Source organism: Cololabis saira, chromosome 17 (assembly GCF_033807715.1).
Source record: "Cololabis saira isolate AMF1-May2022 chromosome 17, fColSai1.1, whole genome shotgun sequence".
NCBI lineage: Eukaryota > Metazoa > Chordata > Actinopteri > Beloniformes > Belonidae > Cololabis > Cololabis saira.
In genome coordinates, this window is record NC_084603.1 from 17,651,424 (window position 1) to 17,674,908 (window position 23,485).

At 41.7% G+C, this 23,485-nt stretch overlaps 1 protein-coding gene across 1 annotated transcript in view; it reads left to right on the top strand.

Annotated features, from left to right (window-relative positions):
* The window catches only part of LOC133464113 (adhesion G protein-coupled receptor A3), a 388,915-nt gene that overhangs the window by 266,537 nt on the left and 98,893 nt on the right, over positions 1–23,485 (top strand). Inside the window, 3 exon segments of the mRNA XM_061746099.1 lie at positions 8,960–9,167; positions 9,561–9,769; positions 10,103–10,200. Coding sequence (XP_061602083.1) covers positions 8,960–9,167; positions 9,561–9,769; positions 10,103–10,200 — 515 coding nt within the window.

Genomic DNA, 23,485 nt, shown 5'->3' on the forward strand with positions numbered 1-23,485 from the left:
ACCTGCTACGGAAGAGAATCAGGGCCAGGGAGGAGAAAAATACAAATAATATTTTAGAGCAGGAATGTTTTTTTTTCATTATGCAAAAAGTTGAAAGTCGAAATTTTAAGAAAAAAGTCGAAATGTTGAGAAAAAAGTTGAAATGTCGAGAAAAAAGTCGAAATGTTGAGAAAAAAGTCGAAATGTTGAGAAAAAAGTTGAAATTTTAAGAAAAAAGTTGAAATGCTGAGAAAAAAGTCGAAATAGTCGAAATGTTTAGAAAAGTCGAAATGTCGAGAAAAAAGTCGAAATGTTGAGAAAAAAGTAAAATTTTAAGAAAAAAGTCAAAATGTTGAGAAAAAAGTCGAAATGTTGAGAAAAAAGTCAAAATGCTGAGAAAAAAGTCGAAATGTTGAGAAAAAAGTCGAAATGTTTAGAAAAAAGTCAAAATTTCGTGAATAAAGTCGAAATGTCGAGAAAAAAGTCGAAATGTTGAGAAAAAAGTAAAATTTTAAGAAAAAAGTCAAAATGTTGAGAAAAAAGTAAAAATGCTGAGAAAAAATACGAAATGTTGAGAAAAAAGTCGAAATGTTGAGAAAAAAGTCGAAATTTCGTGAATAAAGTCGAATGTCGAGAAAAAAAGTCGAAATGTTGAGAAAAAAGTAAAATTTAGAAAAAAGTCAAAATGTTGAGAAAAAGTCGAAATGTCGAGAAAAAAGTCGAAATGTTGAGAATATTTTTGGAAGTATAATGTCGAGAAAAAAGTCAAATTTCTTGAATAAAGTCGAAATGTTGAGAAAAAAGTCGAAATTTCGTGAATAAGTCGAAATGTTGAGAAAAAAGTCGAAAAGTCGAAAAAAGAGTCGAAATGTTGAGAAAAAAGGCGACAATTCGACTTTATTCTCGACATTTCGTCTTTTTTCTAGAAGTGCACTCTTGCCTGGCCCTAATACTCTTCCGTACATCTGCACCTTGCGTGCGCTGCATCAGAGGAGATCCGCGTTAAAGCATGCAGGCTGCATTTAGCAGCTTCCCGTCAATGCTGAAATCTCCTGACGGCTCTATCCCGTCGTGTCTTCAAAACGCACTGCCAAGTTTAAGCCGTTCAGAGAGAGGAAATGATGCAAGTTAAATTCAAGGCGAGGATGCTCTTTCCTTTGTTCTTCCCTCCAGACTGCAGGATGGAAATCATAGCCTTTCAAGGGTGAGTCGATTCAGAAACAAATCAGCAAACAAAGCTGGTACTGTAAGATCACCAGTGGCTCCTCTGTCTTTGTGGCTCTAATGAAAAGGAACGGTGTTTAGACACGTCCCGGCTCTTTGTCATCCGTGCAGATTGTTTTTTAGGAAACGACAAGGACTCTTAGGAGTCAAAACAACACAATTCTGCGTAACCAAGGGGTCACAAAGTCTCTCATCACAGACGGATAATGGAAAAAGAAGACAATCTTAACTTTGCTGCTCCCCATCAACTGCAGGGGACCTTAATGGCCCCCGGCATTCATCATGTGCAAAAAAAAAGTTTCCACCCCCCTTAGGTTCAGCCAAAGGCAGACTTCATTAGAAAAGCACGCCCCCGACGTAACACCATTATCATCTTTATTATGAACATGCATCATCACCACTCCTGTCATTAGCACCGTTCTCCACAAGGGTCACTTGCTAAATGAGAATGGGGGTCAGGGTTGTGGCTTCTTTTACAAATCTGTTCCTGGTGCATAAATGTGTTAATATTCTACAGCTAAGCCTCTAATGTCCTCTTGAAAGAACAGTTTATGTGTATTCTTGATGGGGAACAAGGATTTTTGCATGTTAATGCAGGTTATCCAGCGAAAAGATCATCAATCTGTATAAACTCCAGCACCAGTGACGACTTGCAGTGTCTCATTTTCACCATCCATCACTTATTTAACTTTGGAGAGTCTTGAAAGATGTTTGTGTTCGTTTGTCTGGTGCACCATAAGAAAACCAGTTAATACAATCAAATTTTAATACAAGCTTTTATTATATCATGCACAGTATTTTCCAGACGGAGGTTTTACACTTTTCTCAAACCACAAAGGGAGGATAGAAATGTACATTGTGGTCATCAATCCAGCCCTATTTATAATGAAAAGGGAGGTGTTTTGTACGTTATAGGTGCGGATGTTGAAACTTATCTGTAGATAATAGAACCAGTTCTTCTGCAGAACCGGTTCCCAGTGTTTTCAATTCCTTGGAATTGTTTGCAAATTTTGAAAATGATTCCCTTTTCAATTCCCGTGAGGACGAATGACGTCATCACGCACGTAGCCAGCAGTCAATAATAAACATGGCACTCTAGCTCGAAAGTCTGGTTATATTTCATGAAAAAAGATGACAACAGGGCAACTTTCCATACTTGCCAAGTGGATATTTCGTCAAAGGGTCAGGGATGCAGATTTGCAAAATATCCAGTTTGATTGGATTTGACTTGATATTATTTGTCACTGGCTGACAGTTTTATTGATCAGTGCTCAATTCACATCATTCTCCTTTTAAAAAGGAGAATTTTAATTTCTATTACAAAAATGTTGGACATTCTTGTGGAATTGCCACAGAATATTTAATTTAATACTATTTAAATGTTATATTGGGGATGTTTGAACTTGTATTGTCCTTTTTTCCAAATGAGAATCAATAAGGCAATAGAGGGTCTGCATTGATGTCACTTCCCCACTGGACCAGCCCCCTTATTCACACTGAGTGGCAAAAACGGCAGCAACTAGTGGAGAAGACGGGATAACAGCTGATTATGGCCTTAAATTAAAGGCAGTTGGACTTGACAGTGACCCGTACAATAGGTGCGGATGTTGAACCTCATCTGTAGAGACATCTGTGGGGAAAGAAACCTAAACATGCCACACTTTCAGCCATATATATCCTGCTGATTGTTTCTTACTTGAGATGCTAACTCAGCAAATACCTAAGATCACTAAAGCTTTGAGAAAAACAGGATGGAACCGATCTATTTTAAAATATCTGTTTATCTTCTTTGTCTTCATCTAAGAACTCTAAACAATCTAGTCCTACAAACCAGCATGTGTTCCATGCGTTGAGAGTAACCACCAGTGTAGAATCTTAGCTATAGAAAAACCTCTGTGGCAGGGCGCAGGATTGGGGCATGGTCTGCAGGGGAGAGAGGGAGTGCGAGGGAGTGGCGCACAGGTGACACGGCTGGAACAGCTGATGGTGCACAGGTGTGTCTAATCACTCTGTGTATTTCAGCAGTGTAGCAAGGCTAGTGCTACGGTGGTCGACCGACAGGACAGAGGACAAAGGGTTTAGTGCAGGAACTCTTTTATTCACTCTTTCACCCAAGACACACGTGCCAACACCTTCAGCAGCTTCCTCCCAGCAGACCCTTGCTGGTGTGCAGCTGCTCTTTATGAAGGCAGGCAGGGTGGAGAGGCTGATTGGGCACAGGTGTGCCCAATCAGCTGAGTGGCTGCTCCTCCACCCTGCCACACCCTCAAACCTTTAAACAATGACTACGTTTACATGCAGTCAAAATCCGGGTTATTACTAATATTGCGGTTACTGAAACATTCAGAATATTCCGTTTACATGGTAATTAATCATTTGGGATATCTGGATCAAACCAGCGACGTACGGAGAACATCATGACGCAATTCCCGTCATTTCTCCTTCTTCTTCCTGTATCCAAATTCAAAACAAATGCTGCTTCGTACAACTTTTCTCTCACCTTCTTGTAAATCTTCTATCCCGGTACTTTCTACCGTCTACAAATGCAGAAATGTTCATATCCTTCATTACATTTATGAAGTGATTAGTCTCCTCCTGGTCTTGGTTTCTCCGTGTTTAGAAGAACTTCCTGGACTCAAAAGACCTGTCACACAGCGGCCACTTGCCCTTCCTCCTGCGTCACCAGTCTGATGTCTCCCCTGATTCCCTGATTGTTTCCACCTGTGTTACTCCTCCTTGTGTATGGGTATTTAGTCTTTGTCTTCCCCTGTCTTGTTGCCAGAGTATTTCGTCCTAGCGAGTACATCCAGCCTGTCACAGCCTTGACCAAGAACCGTTGACCCTTTGCCAAGTTTGTATTTTTATGTTTTTGTAATTCCTCTGAAGAAGAGTGACCTTGTTTTTTTTAATAACGTTTTTGGTTAGACATTAAAAGTAGTTTTGATCCCCTTTCTTGTTTCCTCCCTTTTGGAGCGCCTTTTGTTTCTTTATAGTCCTGACTAGTGTAGCTTAGTTTTTTACTATTGTCAGCTTCATTTTTTCCCCTCCGTGAGAGTATTTGATTTTGAGATTTATATAGGGTATTTAGATCAGTGTAGCGTTTTTCCTCTGGTTGGAGTGATTTTTAGTTTTATTTCTTTTTTATTTATTATTTTATTTATTTTTTTTTTTTATTTTATTTTGTTTCTTTCTCCAGGGTTTTTAAAAACCTGAATATGAGAAAATTCTGGTTATTCAAAGGGGTTATTGGTGTTTACATGGCCGTGAAAAACCGGGTTATTGCTAATATTCGGGTTTTAAAAGGGTTATTGATGCTGGAAACACAGTCAATATCATAAAATTGTCTTCTCTTTAGTCTAATGCTTGGAACAATCATCTCCGTACGGTAAGTTATGTTAAGTTGGATGCGCGTATGGAGTGATGCAGAGTGAGGTGCTCTGCAGGTGTTTTCTGCTGACGCTGCCACTCTAGGAGCCTTTTTATGATTAATCCTGATCTGGGTTGAGTGCTGCTTGTTCTCTGTTCCACTCAACCTTCAGCAGCAGCTCTGAGCACCAGGCGTGTCCGGTTCCTGGACCGTCTGCCATGCAGATCCAGAGAACTGGGTCCCGGTGGCACCAGAGACGTTTTATAAACTCTACCCCCCACTATGGTTGTGTTTCCTGTATCTGTGTCACGTGGGTCTCCCCACCGCCCCTTTAGGAGACTGGAAGCAGGTCCTGAGTCTATTGAGTCCTATGGGAAAAGTGAACGTGAGCACAGATTATTACCAATTCCTTCGCCCCATAGTAACCTAAGTAAATATGGGACCCATTTTTCAAAAGCCACAAACCTTCTGAACATTCTGAAAATGGAAATTTTCAGACCGACAAATTAGGAGAAAATGAACTTTGTTTGAGACCTGTCTCTGTCTGAGCAGCACACTCTCGCCAGATTTGGCTCTCATCGCTCTCCTCTCTGGTGGTGCTGATCATAGATATATTGGATATATATATATATATATATATATATATATATATATGTCTATGGTGCTGATTCAGAGATTCAGAGTCGTCGGTCACTGCAGAACTGCCAACGTCGTTTTCCCATCGGATAAAATTTAAAACTAAAATAAAACTTGCTTGCTGTCTTTTTGGAAGGGAACGAAAGAAGACTGATCTGATGATCTTGTACTGGGTTGATATCAGACATTAATGTAGCAGATAAAAAAAAAACGAGCGGCAAAATAAGGCGCAAATATTAAAGTTGTACTGTATCTAGTGTTGTATGTTCACTGTAAGAAAAAAAATGTTGTTTTTACAGAAAAAAACTGGCAGCTGTGGTTGCCAGAATAATACTGTAAAAGATACAGCGGATTGTAAAACACATTACAGAACAACCTGCAAATTTTACAATTTTAAACTGTAATCCTTTACAAAATAACATCATACAATTTACGTACAAAACTGGTGAATGCAACATCCATTTTCAGCCAAATTAGCATGACTCTGCCTTCATTAAAGCTATTTTCTCCTGTACAATTTACGTGCAGCCATTGCTTATTTTACATCTAATCCCATTACATTTCACTGGAAAACATCAGAATAAAGGTATTATTAATCGGTAAAATCATTATAAGACAGTAATTTGACTGAATGTTTCCACTTATTTTATGAAAATATTGTGTGTTGTGTAATATATTGTGTAGTATTAATAGCTGTGTTTTGTTGTGAAATAAACATCTACATACTATCATAGAATTATTTGAGTAATGTCTTAATTAAATGAGTTATTACCAGTTAGACAGACAAAGTCTGACACAATGTCAACAAAGATTTTCATCTGTAACATTTACGGTCCTTCACCGTTGCTATTTCACAGTTTTTTACGTTTTATGACATGAACAGACAACAGTCGTTCACAACACTTCCAAAACGATGTGGGGAGAGGGGCGACCACGCCCACTTAGGAAACAGGAAGTGGATACCATTTCATACCATTGGCAGTAGCGCTAATGCGTGGTCTTCTGTATAGAGGATCTCTGGTGGCACTGAGGTTGCAGGAGAAACACCGTCTGCTGAGACTGGAAAGATCCTTGTGTTCTTTTGTCTGGTGCACCAAATGAAAACCAATGAAATACAATCAAAGTTAATACAAGCTTTTATTATATCATGCACAATGTTTTCCGGCTGGAGGTTTTACACTTCTCTCAAACCACGTACTGTGGCAGGAGAGAAATGCACGCTGTGGTCATGGATCCAGTCGTATTTATACTAAAAAGGGAGGTGTTCTTTGTACGTGAACCCCAACCATATCAGACCTTCAGCGTCCATGTTTATTGCGTCCTACTTAGGATGTCAACCCAGATAACGGTTTTGGGCCAATCTCAATACACCCCCTACTTTCTACCACTACCCCTAAAAATCAAGCCACAAATATTTAGGGCCCTTGAAATCTTCCCAGGGCCCAGTCCCAATACTCCCACTACTCCTACTTTTCAGCACCACCCCTAAATGTTGCTTGCTACGTCACTGCGTGGTTTACGTTCCGGTACGTAAGCGACTGCGTAGTTACGTTTGCACATACGTCACACCATATCAGGAAGCCCAGAGACAAAAGCTGTTTTAATTTCAGCTGTAGCGCTGTTAATATGCCACTTTATTAAGTTTTAATATTTTTTCAGGCGTAAAAGTAACCGTTAAGATCCCCAACCTGGGCTGAGTTTATCCAAATAACGCCTGTTAAGAAATTTGCTCAGAAAATTTCGAGATGAGAAGAGCTGCCGGCTCGGGAGCTGATTTATGGTTCTGCGTTAAATCGATGCAGAGCCTACGGCGTAGGTTACGCGTCGCCGCGTAACCTACGCCGTAGGCTCTGCGTTGGTGTAACGCGGAACCATAAATCAGCCTTTATTCTGGCGAGGTTTGGAAAAGACTTCGCAACAACGGGCAAACAAGTGATTATGTACATTCACTGAGTGAATATTATGAAAGTAAAATATATATTTGTCGCTAGAAATGTAATCAAAACGCATTTTTATGCAAAAACTAACTCAAAATATTGATTTTATTCACTAAAAAATAAGAAATGTCCGCCATCTTTTTTTGTTTGATTCAGTCTGCAAATGATGACGTAAAGCATTCTGGGAAATTTTTCTAGCCCTCGGTCATCTAAGGTGCATCTGAAAACCCTCGCTCTGAAGGGTTAGATTCATAAGCACTACCCCTAAATAAGCACACTACCACTAGGTGAAAAGAGGAATTGGGACACCACTACCCTCACGGGAACGCGCAAAATTTAGGGGTAGGGATGAAAAGTAGGGGTAGTGGGAGTATTGGGACAGGGCCTAAATATCTGAACTATTTTAATAGTCATAAACCCTGAAACTAGAGAAAACAGCTGAAACTGCAAATAGAGGAAAAACCACCAGTGTAGAATCTTATAGAAAACCCTTCAAACCTTTAACCCTTGTACTGTCTTTGGGTCAAAATGACCTACAGTAATTCTCCTGTTCCTTCTTTCCTCCTGCTCTCTCCTTCCTTCCTTCCTTCCTTCCTTCCTTCCTTCCTTCCTTCCTTCCTTCCTTCCTTCCTTCCTTCCTTCCTTCCTTCCTTCCTTCCTTATTTTCTCCCTTCTTTCCTTGTTTTCTCCCTTTCTCTTTCCTTCCTTCCTTCCTTCCTTCTTTCATCCTGCTCTCTCCTTCATTCTCCCTTCCTTCCTTCCTTCCTTCCTTCCTTCCTTCCTTCCTTCATTCCTCCTGCTCTCTCATTCCTTCTTCCCTTCCTCTTTTCTCCCTTCCTTCCTTCCTTTCTTCTTTTCTCCCTTCTTTCCTTGTTTTCTCCCTTTCTTTTTCCTTCCTTCATTCTTTCCTTCCTTCCTTCCTTTCTCCCTTCCTTCTTTCCTTCCTCCCTTCCTTCTTTCATCCTGCTCTCTCCTTCATTCTTCCCTTCCTCTTTTCTCCCTTCCTTCCTTCTTTCCTTCCTCCCTTCCTTTCTCCCTCCCTTCTTTCCTCCTGCTCTCTCCTTCCTCCTCCCTTCCTCCCTTCCTTCCTTCTTCCCTTCCTTTTTTCTCCCTTCCTTCTTTCTTTCCTTCTTTTCATTCTTCCTTCCCTCTTTTCTCCCTTTTTCTCTTCCTCCTTCTTTGACCTGACGACAGCACAAGGGTTAAACGAGTTCATAAAATCCTAACAGACTGTAAAATGATTCCTCTCTGGGCCGAGTGGACATTTCCACTGTAACAATGTGGGTGTGTCTGGATGTGTGTGTGTTTATTTGCTTGTGTGTTTGTGTGTTTGTTTGCTTGTAGTCAACACCAATTATAATCAAGTTAAGTCACCATAATCTCTGATACACCTGTCCTCAAAAATGGTGAGTCCCAGCTCTGCCATCACCCCATCTCTCCTTGAGCTGCCTCTCCAAACACCGGAAGGGATTGTTTTTCTCCTCTTTACTTCATATGCTGGGAGGGTGGGGGGGAAATCATGCGTTAATTAGTCAGGGTAATGACACAAAAGCGTTACCGGTTGTCGCTTTAAATCAAACTGCAGTGTTGATGTGCCCTGGAGCTGAAATGGTAAGAACCATTTCCCCCTCTGCGGCAGCAGGGAGCCGGACCAAGCAGGCGCACCGGAGCGCACAGAGGCTGGCTGCCCGGCTCACTTATACTGCTCTGATGTTTGCAGAGAAAAGCAATTAAAAAAATACTATTTTTGTTGGTTTTTTATTTCTTTCTCAGTCGCTCTCCTTTTTCTTTTTTTTTTGTGTGTTGCATCCTGCAGAACTCCGTGGCAGTCGCCTCGATCCATTTACCTCTGGCTGGAACGCCTGTCTCCTCCGCGCTGCAATCTGTTGATAACTCCACTTGCAAGCTGCAGTTCATCGTCTTCCGCAATGGCAAACTCTTCCCGTGCACGGGCAATTCGTCGAACCTCGCGGACGACGGGAAGCGCAGGAGCGTGTCGACACCAGTTGCTTTCACCAAATTAGGTAAGAAGGAAATTCCATTTTTATCATCATGCGTTCGTGATGTCAACGCCGACACCGCAAAAAAACATGCTCCCTGCGTGCAGACAGTCTGTGCGCAACATGTGCATGTTTGACAGCACAAATCACAACTCCTATTGACGTTTATGACACTGAATCTCACAAATCAAAGCAGGAATCACATGCATTCCATTGCTGGATCGTTTATTTGAAAGTTATCTAAAAAAAACTTCACACTCATCCTTATAGATGCGCAATCTTTACGCGCGGGTGTTGGTTTTTTTATGCCATATAGCGCGCAAAAATAAAATACTTCCACTTGGTTTGTTTCCTTTTGGTATTAATGTGTTGCTTTTCTTTTTTTTCTCTTTTTTTTCTTTTTTTTGGGTGTTGCAGATGGGTGCAGCCGCGGCAGCGCCGTGCACTCCGTTACTATAGCTCTCCGGCACTTCGCGCTGGGTGTCGACCCCACCGCAGCCTACTGGGATTTTGACCTGCTGGATGGACACGGCGGCTGGAGGGCAGAGGGCTGCCACATAACCGGCTCGGGGGGCAACACGACCACCATTCGCTGCACCCACCATAATAACTTTGCTGTGCTGATGGTGAGTAGTCTAGTCCCCCGTGTTTTTACCGGTGCCCGTTTATTAGTGTTTATTCTAGGGCCCTGCGTGGCTCAAAAAATGCACCTTTTTTCCACCATGGAATTGCCGGAGACGGAGTCACGTGTTGTGAGAGGCGCATCGTGATGGGGGACCTTTAAAAGCTTCCTTTATTGTTTCTCCTCCTCGGCAGCAGAGAGAGGAAAGGATATTCTCAAATGCGCTATAGAGGGGGGGAAAGGGGGGGATGTGTCGCGGCTTTTGGATTACGCGCTATGCTACAAGATCTAGATTCCCCTCTCTAAGAAGAAGTTCTCGTTCTGCTGTGTTGTATAGTGTGCCACCTCTTTTCCAGAAAGCAGCACAGCAGCTGTGAAGCCGAGGCGATGCTCAGGAGGAGCGCCCTGTCAGGAGCGGCTCGCCTGCGAGCGCAAGTGCGCCCCTAATTGGCTGCAACCATCTCTCCCGAGCAGGAAAAAAAAAAAAAAAAATGCTGGACTGACTGCGAGGTTTAGCGTCGTTTTTTTTCATCTGCTTTTCTCTGCAAAAGACACCTGCCTTTTTTTCCTGCGAACCACAAGTTGATTTGATGAGGATAATAATACCGAATAAGGCGCAATTATGGCACCGCGTCCGTAAAGAGCCGCCTGCGCCGCTCCGCTCTTTTTGGATGAAGAGAAATCCTCCGGATGTTTGCCGAAGAGTGGGACTCGTTAGACTGGGAGGTCAGTCAGTTTCCTGGCAGAAAAAACATGGCAAAAGTGTTGTGCTTGAGATGTTTCGGTTTGCTCTTTTACCTGCATATTTGATGAAGCCGCTGTTGCAGTTTCGGGAAGAGAGATGGGAAAAAAAAGCCGCATAGGAATGGGAGAGAAGGAGAAGGGAAAGCGGCATGAAAGACGTGATGGGGGTCTCTTGGGGGGAGGAAAAAACGGGTGCATGTGGACATTTCTGAGCTTTCTGAGCTGTCAGGTGCAGCGGCAGATGTCATATTGTCATCGTGCATGCGTTTTTTCCATGCGTGCATGCGTTTTTCCGTCGCTGGACGCGCAGTCACGGTTCGGAATGTGGAGCCAGATCGTTCATTTTGCGAACTGTGGCTTGGCAGATTTGTGAGATTTGAACTTCACGAGACGTAGAAAGGTTGTCATAGCGATGGCTGGGAGCCTGTGACGAGGGTTGTCCACGGCGTGGACGGTGTGGTGTTAATGCAGTCACCACACCCGCCCTGGTCTCCGCAGTGCCCGACAAAACGACCCTTATTATTAACACTCCGGTCGGTGACACGCTGCTTTTTTTTTTTTTTTTTTTCCTCCTGCAGTCGCACCTTTTAAATGCTCTTTATTATAACAGGAATTAGTCTCTGCTGCTCAGGGCGGCTTCTTGCAAGTGCTAAACCTGTTGCATAATCTTTCCCCATGTCAAACTGAGGGACTGCCAATTACTGGTCGAATGAGAGTTGACCAGTATTTACCCGAGGCTCATGCATGGAGTGTCCTGTGTATCTGGTGCAGGAGAAGAGAAGCTTGGGTGATATCAATGGTAATATATTTGTTTTAAATGAAGATGAGAGTGAGTTATAACCAAAGCCATCCTTTTTTCATCCGTCCTCAGTGTTGTCAATCTGTACAACTAAAGGATTTGTCTCCAAAACTGTGACATCTGTGTTCAAGATGGATTTTAATGTGACGTTCCTGTTCTAGACTCTGTTTTCAGCACTTTCATGTGTGTGTATGTGGGTGTGTGTGTGTGTAAATTATGAGCACACATAGTATTTCGGTCCATAATGATCCATACTGGAGCTTTGGGTATAGAGAAGCATCTTCCTTGAGAATCTCGTTGACTTGTTTCAGAAAGAATCTACATGGTAGAAAAACATCCATCTTCTGCCTTTGTGACTAGAATCCCAAATTATTATATTTCTTTATTTGGTATGGACATCACAATTACATAGGACAAACCAAATGCACTGTTTGAGTGTTTTAGCATACATGCTGATTTACAACACTTGTCCACAGGAGGCTTTAAAAAAAGTACAGACAATAAAATATACAATAAAATTAGAGGTTGACATAAGATATAAAGCAAAGACAACATAGTTCAAGAGCAGAACCAGACCTGACCTGTTCATGTAGGCACTGTTGTTTAGATTTGAGCCAGATTTGAGTCCTCTGTTGAAAATATTGCCATGCGTAAAGAACTCCAGAGTTTTGCACCTTCACAGAAAAGACAGACTCACCAAAAGAGTCTTATACTTTGGGATAAAACAATCACCATTGTAGTCCAGGGGCCAGAGCCCAAAATTTCACTGGTCAGAACCACTCAAGGTGACCAAACTTACTTATAATTGTTGAAAATATCCATGTCTGTAGATGATATTCTGGTACAATAACCTTCCTGAGTGGCAGCTGGATCAGAGTTATCAGCTCATGAAGTTAAAACCCCCTTCAGAAAATTACATTTTAGATGCTGCTGCATATCCTGGTTTAGACTCATGTACAGGAAATCTGTCAATGTTTCACTATATTGTCTTTGGTATCATTTTAAAGGAGACCTTTTAAGCATTCATTCAAGTTAAGATGTGAATCTTTCTGACCAACATAGAGGTCACTGCAGCTCTTTAAACTATAAACAACACACATTTTTACACAATTTTCGCCTAAATTATATACTATATTTTAGCCCTGTGTCATCTAGGAACAACAGAGACACAAAATACAAAAACTGAAATACTCACAGGACCATAAGGATTCAGGAAATGTATAATATCCCCCTACTATATCATTGTTACAGGTCATTGTGAGCCTTAAACTAGAAGAGCATCATTAGGCTCCTATGAAACTATAACAGCCACTAATGTCACAAACTGGTCTTTATCATGCAAATACACGACATAAAGACATAACAATGAGATAAGGAATCAGCTTAGTTTTATAAACAACATTAGAGACACAAAATACCACAAAAAAAAAAATACAAAAACGTGAATACTCACAGGACCATAAGGATTCAGGAAATGTATAATATCCCCAATTTAGAATCATCAATTAACCTGAAGGGGGTTTTAACTTCATGAGCTGATAACTCTGATCCAGCTGCCACTCAGGAAGGTTATCAGACCAAAATATCATCTACAGACATGGATATTTTCAAAAATTATAAGTAAGTTTGGTCACTTTGAGTGGAACTGATATCTGGTCTGGAACACGGACTATTGGTGGAGGTCGTGTGGTTACTCTACTAATAACTACTAACAAATAATAACTAATAACTACTAACTACTACCTAATAACGACTTCAGAGAACAGGGGGGAAACATGATTATATAAACATTTAAAAACCAGTTTAAGACTAAAATTCACAAAGTTTTCAAAAGTGAAAAGGTTGTGTTTTCTTAAAATTTTACACTGGTGTCATCTCATAGGTTTCTGATCCATCATTTTCATTGCCTGCTTGTAAAATAAGTAACTTGAGGTGACGGTATACGACAAAAAAGCCTGACAGCAACAGTTACTTCTGATTGGAGGATGATTGTTTTAAGGTTGTAGTTGTGTATTGTTGTGCTTTGGAACACGAGTCCGGTGCTGGATATACAGCCGACTGTAAAACGGATCGTAAAGATTTGTTCAGATGTGAGTGAGGTATTGAAAGATAGATAGCTTCCATTTGGACTTTTATTTCTGTTTTCAAAGGATTGCATTGAGCTCAACTTGTTGTTCCAGTTTTCAGCACCGAGGAGAGTTCCCAAGCGTTTCTCTGACCCCCCCCCCATCCCCAGTACTCGAGTTGTAAAATAAAATCAGGGGGGATGGTGGATTTTATCATATGGGGACAGATAATTTGTGCTGATTACAAATATTATAATATATTACAAATAATAGCAGTGACCAAAACACCTGCAGAAATACTGCAGGAATGACATAGCAGCAGTTAAATGCAGCCTTCTGTAAGCTTTAAATATCCACTGGGCTTACATCAAATACATCAAAACACAACAATAAAAAACACTTTTCTGAACTTATCAATATGACTCTGTCCTTCACAGGATAAGTAACATGGATCACTGCAAAAACTCACAATCTGAACAAGAATATTTGTCTTATTTCTAGTTAAAATGTCTAATTTTAGTAAAAAAAAATCTCATTACACTTAAAACAAGACTCATCACTGGAAAAAAACAACAAATTTCACCTGTTTCAAGTAGATTTTCACTTAAAATAAGTAGAATAATCTGCCAGTGGAACAAGATTTTTTTTGCTTGTAATGAGAAGATAAATCTTGTTCCACTGGCAGATTTTTCTACTTATTTCAAGTGAAAATTTACTTGAAACAGGTGAAAATTGTCAAATAAGTTATTTTTCTGGTGATGACTCTAAATGTTGAAATAGCAGTAAAACCACATTCATTGATGAAATGACATAAGGGATGGAAAGGGGGGATGGCAGTTTTACTGGGGGGATGATTTTGACCATTTTTATTCCAGGGGGGGAGGATTTTGACCGTTTTTATTTCAGGGGGGGATGCCATCCCCCCTCATCCCCCCTCATCTCCAGTACGGCCTGTATCTGTCTGAACGGAGGGCTGACTCACTCGTTTACAGCAGTGCAGCTTCATCATCCGTCTTCATCACAGTGACAAGCCTCATTCCTGCACCCCGACCACCTTTGAACCCCCCAGTAAAAAACACCTTCCGTCTGGAACCATATTCTTATGCTGCATCCTGTGGCCTATAGGTAGCAATGTATATATTTAATTATGTACGTGTTTACTGAGGTAATAACATCGATGAAGGGCTTCCTGCGTTCTGCTGCAGCGTTTCAGACTGTTTAAGATGCAGGAGCAGAACCTTTACAGGGAAAGACACACATGGTGTGGGTGGCTTTGCTTTTGTTAGAATCCAATCACAACCGAGGCCCCGGGGCCGTGGCCCAATAAGAGAGGAGCTGTTTGGAGATGTGTATTCCTATAAACTGTACTGGATATAATGAATATGTGTAGTGAAGTGGATTCCTGGAAACAGCAGGACCCTCTGGTGACGGTTCTGTATCGGTGTCGGGGAGTAGGAGACCTGTTGAATCTTACGGAGTGAACAAGTTAGCTTTAGGGAGGCGAGTTTGGAGGCTTTTTGATGACGGTTGAAAGGAAAATGGAAGAAGATGAGAAATGGAAAGGAGCATCACACCGTGTCCTAACTGCATGCGATGCGAGCGAGCGTCAGCGTCAAAATCATTCCATTGCTTTATTTTCTAATGGACTGTCCAAACTGGCTGCGAGCAACGCAGCGACGCGGCGCGCCGTTTTGAGCTGGACTTTTGTCGGACGCCCTGTTTCTATTTTCTTCCTGTCGCTCACGTTGAAAGCCAGTTGAAAGCGCTGTAGGAAACAGTCATTTCAATACAAGAACCTCAATAAAGTGGCAGCTGGAGGGAGATCGCCAGGGAGCTGGAAGGTTCTGATAAGATAATAAGATAATATATAATTATAATAATAGGATAATATTTATTTTTGCCACTTTATTGAGGTTTTTGTAGTGAAATGAGGAGGTATCATAGAGATTCCTACAGCGCCTTCAACCGGCTTTCAACGCGACCGGCAGGAAGAAAATAGAAGAACATTTAAATATCACAATATCAAACTTGTTTTCTGTTTAGAAAGTACAAATGTAGGAAGATTACAAGTACTCACCCATCTTTTACTTGTTTCTTTACTCTTTTAGGAGTTATTTTAGGAGTTTCTTTCAGGAGTGCACGGGCGGGTGAATGAAGGCTGATTTATGGTTCTGCGTAAAAGTGACGGCGTAGCCTACGGCGTAGGTAACGCGGCGACGCGCACAGTTCGGTGTAAAGCGGAACCATAAATCAGCTTTTTAAAAAGTGAGTTTCAGCTGTCAATCAAAATAACGTGGGGCCGATAACGCGTTCAGTGTTTTTAGGACAGAGAGCGTCCGATGCCACGCAGTGCGACGCGATAGTCGGACGCTCTCATGCAGTTAGGACAGGCTGTCAGAATAGACCAGTGGGTGAGGCTTATTTATACCTTTTATTCAAAGGATCGAGAAAGTATTCAAGTTCGATACATATAAATCCCAGACAAGGAAAAAAGGCAAAGTTATATTGGAAATATGAAAAGCAAAAATAAATCCTTTTCATTGCGCAATTACCACTAGCGCTGATATGATATTGATAGGTCTGCATGAGATTGTTTATGATAATGATGTTAATGAGCAGAGTAAAGAAAAGCAAATGGTATGTATATTTATATACTTTGGAGGCAGAACTTTTTTTGTTAGAACTTCTTTAATTTCTATGGATGACTCCAAACTAAAAGAGTCAAGCTGGTTACGTCAAATCAAACTCCAACTTCTCTTTGGCAAAAATAAAAAGAGAAAAAGCAAATTGCTGGTATTTGGCCTAATAGAAGAATGATTCTCCTTATTTTTCAGTATTGGACTTAATAGTTTCAGTTAGTCAAACGCAGAAAGCTCCCAAGCCCGTATACAAAGCAGAGATTTGGACATTTTATGTTATTTTATTTTATTTGGTGTCATCTTGCCATGAATTGGTAGTACTAGTACTAGTGCTGCAGCGTCATTATGCCTTTAGGGCAATGATGGATGACTTATTTGCAATGTGTATGTAATGTCTGCTTTAGCCTGACTGATATTTCCAATCACTTGCCGCTTGAGCTGCATTGTTCTTATGCAGGTTGTTTTCCAGTGAGGACATCCTGCATTAAACCTCCCCATTTCAGCCTCTCCTGTAAAGGACAGCAGTCCACCCGTGTTGCTGTCACCTCAATTTCACTGCTTCCAACTTTGAAAACATTCTTATGAACAAACAGACCAGTAGAGACAAACGGCACCAGGGATTTGGGCTAAAAGCTCAAAAAGCCTCTACACTTCCCTGTCTTGGGCTTTAGCAACAACCGTTTGTTTGTACCGAAATGTCCAAAATGACCTCAGCTCATCTGAATTGGTTGCTGGTACCTTAATTAAAAAAATTCACCCAGGTAGGAGCGTCGGTACGAGCGTGGGTCCAGCGCTGCGCTGGCTCATTAGCGATAGGTCATTCCTGCAGAGCGCTGGCGTTCACCTCAAGGTCCTGCCCCTCCGGCCGACGCAGAATAAACACCTGCTTGGTCGGTGGAATCCATCCAAGGCCTGAACGCAGATTATTACCCGAGTTAGTAGGTAACTGGAAGGAAATGGAGGAAAGAAAGGCCCTGTCCCAATCCCCCCACTACCCCTACTTTTCAGTCCTACCCCTAAATTTTGCGCGTTCCCGTGAGGGTAGTGGTGTCCTAATTCCTCTTTTCACCTAGGGGTAGTGGAGAAAACTATTGTAGTGGCTATGAATCTGTCCCTACGGATCAAGGGATTTCCGATCCTCACTAGTTTTCTAGGGACAGAAAGATTTCCCAGAATGCTTTTCGTCGTCCATCCAAAAAAAAAAACTTGGCGGACATTTCTTATTTTTTAGTGAATAAAATCAATATTTTGAGTTAGTTTCTGCATAAAAATGCGTTTTGATTACATTTCTAGCGAGAAATATATATTTTACTTTCATAATATTCACTCAGTGAATGCACATAATCACTCGTTTGCTCGTTGTTGTGAAGTCTTTTTTAAACCTCGCCAGAATAAAGGCTGATTTATGGTTCAGCGTTACACCAACGCAGAGCCTACGGCGTAGGTTACGCAGCGACGCGCACCGTAGGCTCTGCGTCGATTTAACGCGGAACCATAAATCAGCTCCCGAGCCGGCAGGCAGAAATCTCGAAATTTTCGGAGCAAATTTCTTAACAGGCGTAGCTACAACTGTTAGATTTCATCTATTAAACCAACATTTATCTTCCTAAATTATTTATTTCAGCCAGCGGTAATTCTCCACAGAGCTGCAGGTTTCTCCCTGGGACGACGGCGCAGGTTGACCTGGCGATCACGTCTGTACGTGATCTGCTGCTGCTGCTGCTCCGAGCCGGCGGCTATTCTCATCTCCGAAAACATCGGGTCAAATTTCTTAACAGGCGTTATTTGGATAAACTGAGCCCAGGTTGGGGATCTTAACGGTTACTTTTACGCCTGAAAAAATATTAAAACTTAATAAAGTGGCATATTAACAGCGCTACAGCTGAAATTAAAACAGCTTTTGGCTCTCAGCTTCCTGATTTTAGAGGTGGTGCTGAAAGTAGGAGTAGGGGGAGTATTGGGACAGACCTGGGAAGATTTCAAGTGCCCTAAAATCTGTCCATTCTTTTTTAGGGGTAGTGATAGAAAGTAGGGGTATTGGGTATTGGGGATTGGGATTGGGCCAAAGATGGAGGCAGATAACATTACAAACCCATTTGCACCTACGAGGCACCAATTGACTACATTGCATTGTTATAAATGGATGAATAAAAGGCATGAGCTAAAGGGAGTTTAACTAAACCCAATCCACATATGGTGTTTACTCTTATATCTCTGAGCACCGGCTTCCTAATAGTAATAATAACTGTTGAGTTTCTGAACCCCCACGCTGCCCCTGATATGTCATTAGCGTGATTACAGAGGGAAAGAAATCACTCCAAACTGAATATAGAGACACAACGCTTATTCCTATAATAATATTTGTGTGAAGGAGTCAATGAGAAACACGCTGAGAAGCACTTACTGTAGAAGAACCTAGTTATTTAAAAAATGGTATGGTGTAAAGTATATTGCCTCTTCAGCCTAGAAACAACCCTCCAAAAATGTGTTTTCTTATTTGTTTGTGTGTCTAGCGGAGAATATTCTCAACAAATACCATTTCAGAGGAGTAGGGATGGGAATTGATAAGAGTTTTCCAAATCCGATTCTGTTTAACGATTCAATTCTTTATCGATTCTTTATTTGGAAAAATGGAGAACAAACAGGTCGATTAGCATCAACTTTGTTTGATATCTTTGAACAAAAAAATACAAGTGAGGTCTTAAGACGCCCCCAGGCGTGCCAGCGGGTCCTCCAGAAAAAAAATATTGGTTTTGAAAATAAATATAAAATATAATAATATTAATATTAATATTAATAAAATAAATATTCTTCCGTAGAAATTAACTAAATGCAACAACTTACTCTGTGGCACAAGAATGTCCAGTAATGGACTAATAGAAATGAAAATTCTCCTTATTAAAAGGACCGATTTTTAAAAGGATATCTGAGCTGAGCCCTCAAACATAAAAGTATTAAGTATTAACAGCAGAGGACTGGCCAACGTTGTCGCTGCTGCTCGGTTGAGAAGATTCACTCCGGACTTGGAACAGATCAAACACGCGACATTCATTAAAAGTTACTGCATGCTGTGTATGCAAATGCTTTAGCATGTTGCTAGTGTTTCCTCCCTTTGTTGAAATGTCCACATTGCAAGTATTGCAAGTCGCCCTGTTGTCATCCTTTTTGGTAAAATGTAACCAATCTTTCGAGCGTTTATGCCGCCATGTTTTCCACAAATGCGCACGTCGCGTAGTGGTGACGTCATTCGCGCCCACTGGAATTGATAAGAGAATCGTTTGCAAAAAAGGCAAATAGTGATGCACCGATTGCAACCGAAATTGTTCGGTAACCGAAAATGGCAAAAAAACACTTTCAGTGTTCGGTGGAATAAGTGGGAAAAAAAACGAACCATTAATAACGGCGTTGTAATATAAGGCAATAGACTGGCTGCTCCCGTAACAGTTGCACCACAAACATAAATCGTTGGCCAACCAAAAACTAACCCCATAAGAATTTTACCTAACATTCACCAGGATGTGGAACCAAAACAACATAATGCTGGGAAATTAAAAAAATTTTCAGTTTTTTATGATCAATAAATATTTTCTACCTTGTAATTTTTTTAAAAGATTTTTTTCTTTGAAAAGCATGCCTAAATCAAATTTATTTGATCTAGGCAATGGTGAAAAAATTGGCAAAATAAATGAAAAACTGCGAAGAACCATGTTCGGTATTGTTCGGTATTCGGCCAAGTGTTTATTATTATTTTCGGTTTCGGCCACAAATTTTCATTTCGGTGCATCACTAAAGGCAAACGATTCCAAGGAATTGAAACACTGGGAACCGGTTCTCAACAAGAACCGGTTCTCGATCCCCATCCCTACAGAGGAGTGTGTCCTCATTAGTCCTTTGTCCACATCAGTGCTTGGGGCAGACGTAATGAGACAAGCCTGCTGTCGTTGTTCAATAACTCCAACTTGGTTAACTTTTCCCCCAATCTGTGGACTTTTCTATCTCTGAGAAATGTTGGTGCTAAACGACCTTTGGCGTGTGTCGTAGGAGATGAAGGGATTCACGATGATAACGCCGATGACCTGCTTAGATACGTACAGCGTCTCGCAGCTCTGTGTTGTTTTTGTCTATGGATATCATTGTAATGGGAGGCGGAGAGAGAAGAAGTGATGACAGCGTGTGATATCAGCCAAGGCAGGGCGATGCCTCGTTGGGTGATAGTGGATTTAAAAAAGGTTTGGGACTGTTAATAAACCCAGCGTTGCCTCTGGAGACTTCACTTCAGCAAATACAAATAACTGGACAATCACGTCCATACAACATGTATGGCTTGAACTGCAATGCTTTATACAGGAAACAAAACATGTTATGATTAAGATTGTAATCATATTGTCGTTATGGAATTTGCTGCCAAAGCAGCGGCTTATCACTGATGGGAAAACCAATATATTTGAAAAATGTGGTTTTATACCTGGTTGGAGTTGGAGGATGAGTCTCCTCCTCCTACAAATTATGAACTAGTGGCCCTAGCCTGCTTTAAATTAGCACATTTTTTTTATTTAGTTTACATCTTTTGTTGATTTAAAGGGGACCTATTATGAAAACCAGGTTTTTTCTTGCTTTAACATATATAAAGTGGTCTCCCCTCAGCCTGCCAACTAAGAGAAGGAGGAAAGCAACCGAATTCTGCAGTGTCTGTACAGCCGCCCGGATGAGCCGTCCAGTGTGATGTGGCTTCTACACGTCACACTGATTCTGCTCCCGTTGTTACGTAACGACGATCGCGATTTACATCGGTCGGCCTCCGGCTGGAGCTTCTGCCATTTTTTCGTAGCGGTGTATCGCGTCATTCAGGCAGCCAATCAGCACAGAGCCTCATTATCATAGCCCCGCCCACTCAGAATCCTGCATAGATAATGAGGTTAGAGAATGGGAAGATACAGACATGGATCAGAGGCTGAATTTCTAATTTATTTAGCAAAAACAATCAAAAGCTTGTTTTTAAGACATTCAAGGCCTGTTTAAAATTTTAATAGACATTGATGCCATAATAGGTCCCCTTTAAGTATATTCTACAGAGCTATAGAGACCTGGCTAACTGGGGCTTTGCTATCGTGGTGACAATATGATAGCATGGTATAAATAAAACAGTAAATGGGACTGATGCGTGAAAACACGCCCACTACTAACTCCGCCAGCCGGAGCTTCCACCATTTTTTCGTAGCGGTGTATCGCGTCATTCAGGCAGCCAATCAGCACAGAGCCTCATTATCATAGCCCCGCCCACTCAGAATCCTGCATAGATAATGAGGTTAGAGAATGGGAAGATAAAGACATGACTCAGAGGCTGAATTTCTAATTTATTTAAATAAAAACAATCAAAAGCTTGTTTTTAAGACATTCAAGGCCTGTTTAAAATAGGTATTAGATGCCATAATAGGTCCCCTTTAAAACAAGAGGATGAAATGCATCAAACTGGCCTCAGAGTTTTTAGCCGGGTTGCGTTGCTTCTTCTCCTTTTACTTCCAGTCTGTTTCTAATCTGCAAGTTAGCTTAAGATAAGACTCTGGCGTCTCGACTTAGTCATCAGTCTTCTCTTGTTGTGTATAGGTTAAACTAAGGGCGTGTAATGTAAGTTAATTAATTAGTTTCATTGATTTTTAGGGGGATTTTGTTACTTGCTGACATTTCGGTTGAGCTGTTTGCAGATTTTAAGCTACAGTAAGTTTACACTCTGCCGTCTTCATTTTACTATCCTTTTTTTTATTACTAAGAAAATAAAACTGCATAGGTATCTTAAGTTAATAAATTAATTTCATTGCTGTTAAGAGGATTTTGTTACTTGCCAACATATCGGCCAGCTCTTTACCAGTTTGCAAGCAAGGCTAAGATAAAACCATCTTCATCTCCCCCAGACTCTCAGCACATTGTCCAGTTATCATGTTTCCCAAAGGGATTTCCAACGGCTGGTTTACTGATGAAACCACATGAAACATCTCAGTTCGCAGTAGTAGTAGTTGTAGAAGTATTAGATGTAAAAGGCCACAAATAGCATAACATAACACAACAATACATAACATAACACACAGGTGTATTTTCTGAATGATGTGGGAGTGATGTTTGGTTCACAGTATGTTGCACTTTATCCATTCATTGTTTTTATTGCTTTTATGTTTTTATACAGTACTTTTTATACTTATTTATTCCTCTTATTTTGATAACTTCCTTTGCACTTTGGTGGGAACATCCTAACCAATCTCGTTGTAACCTGAGTACAATGACAATAAAGTCTATTCTATTCTATATGAAACAAACTACTGCTTAGTCGTGCGTTCGTGTTGGTGTCAAGAGTAGAAAAAATACAAAAACACAATTTTCTTGCGTAAAATATATGTGTACTGTAGAAGTTTCAACATTTGGATATTTTTAGATAAAAGAAACATGCCGCAAAAGTCAGAGGAGAGTCACGATTTCTGTGTTGTAGCCGTGCACTGATTTTCTGCTGCAAATTGCAAAATTAGACTCCTGCTTCGATCATACAGAGACCGGACAGCCCTTAGTAGAGGGCCCCGGACTCCATACTCACTCAGCACCCCCCACAGAATGGCACGAGGGACACGGTCAAATGCCTTCTCCAGATCCACAAAACACATGTAGACTGGTTGGGCAAATTCCCATGAACCCTCGAGCACCCTGCGGAGGGTATAGAGCTGGTCCAGTGTTCCACGACCGGGACGAAAACCGCATTGTTCCTCCTGAATCCGAGGTTCGACTATCGGCCGTAATCTCCTCTCCAGTACCCTGGCGTAGACTTTCCCCGGGAGGCTGAGAAGTGTGATCCCCCTGTAGTTGGAACACACTCTCCGGTCCCCCTTTTTAAACAGAGGGACCACCACCCCGGTTTGCCACCCCAGCGGTACTGTCCCCTTCCTCCATGCAATGTCGCAGAGGCGTGTCAGCCAAGACAGCCCTACGACATCCAGAGACTTGAGGTACTCAGGGCGAATCTCATCCACCCCCGGTGCCCGGCCACCGAGGAGCTTACGAACCACCTCGGTGACCTCGGCTTGGGTGATGGATGAGCACGCCTCCGAGCCCCAACCCTCTGCTTCCTCAGTGGAAGGCATGTCAGTCGGGTTAAGGAGATCCTCAAAGTATTCCTTCCACCGTCCGACAATGTCCCCAGTCGAGGTCAACAGCTCCCCACCAGCACCATAAATGGTGCCGGCAGAGTACTGCTTCCCCCTTCTGAGGCGCCGAACGGTCCTCCAGAATTTCCTCGAGGCCGACCGAAAGTCCTCCTCCATGGCCTCCCCGAACTCCTCCCAGACCCGAGTTTTTGCCTCCAAGACTGCCCGAGCCGCGGCCCGCTTGGCCTGCCGGTACCTATCTACTGCGCCAGGAGTCCCACCGGCCAACATAGCCCGGTAGGACTCCTTCTTCAGTCTGACGGCATCCTGTACTTCCGTTGTCCACCA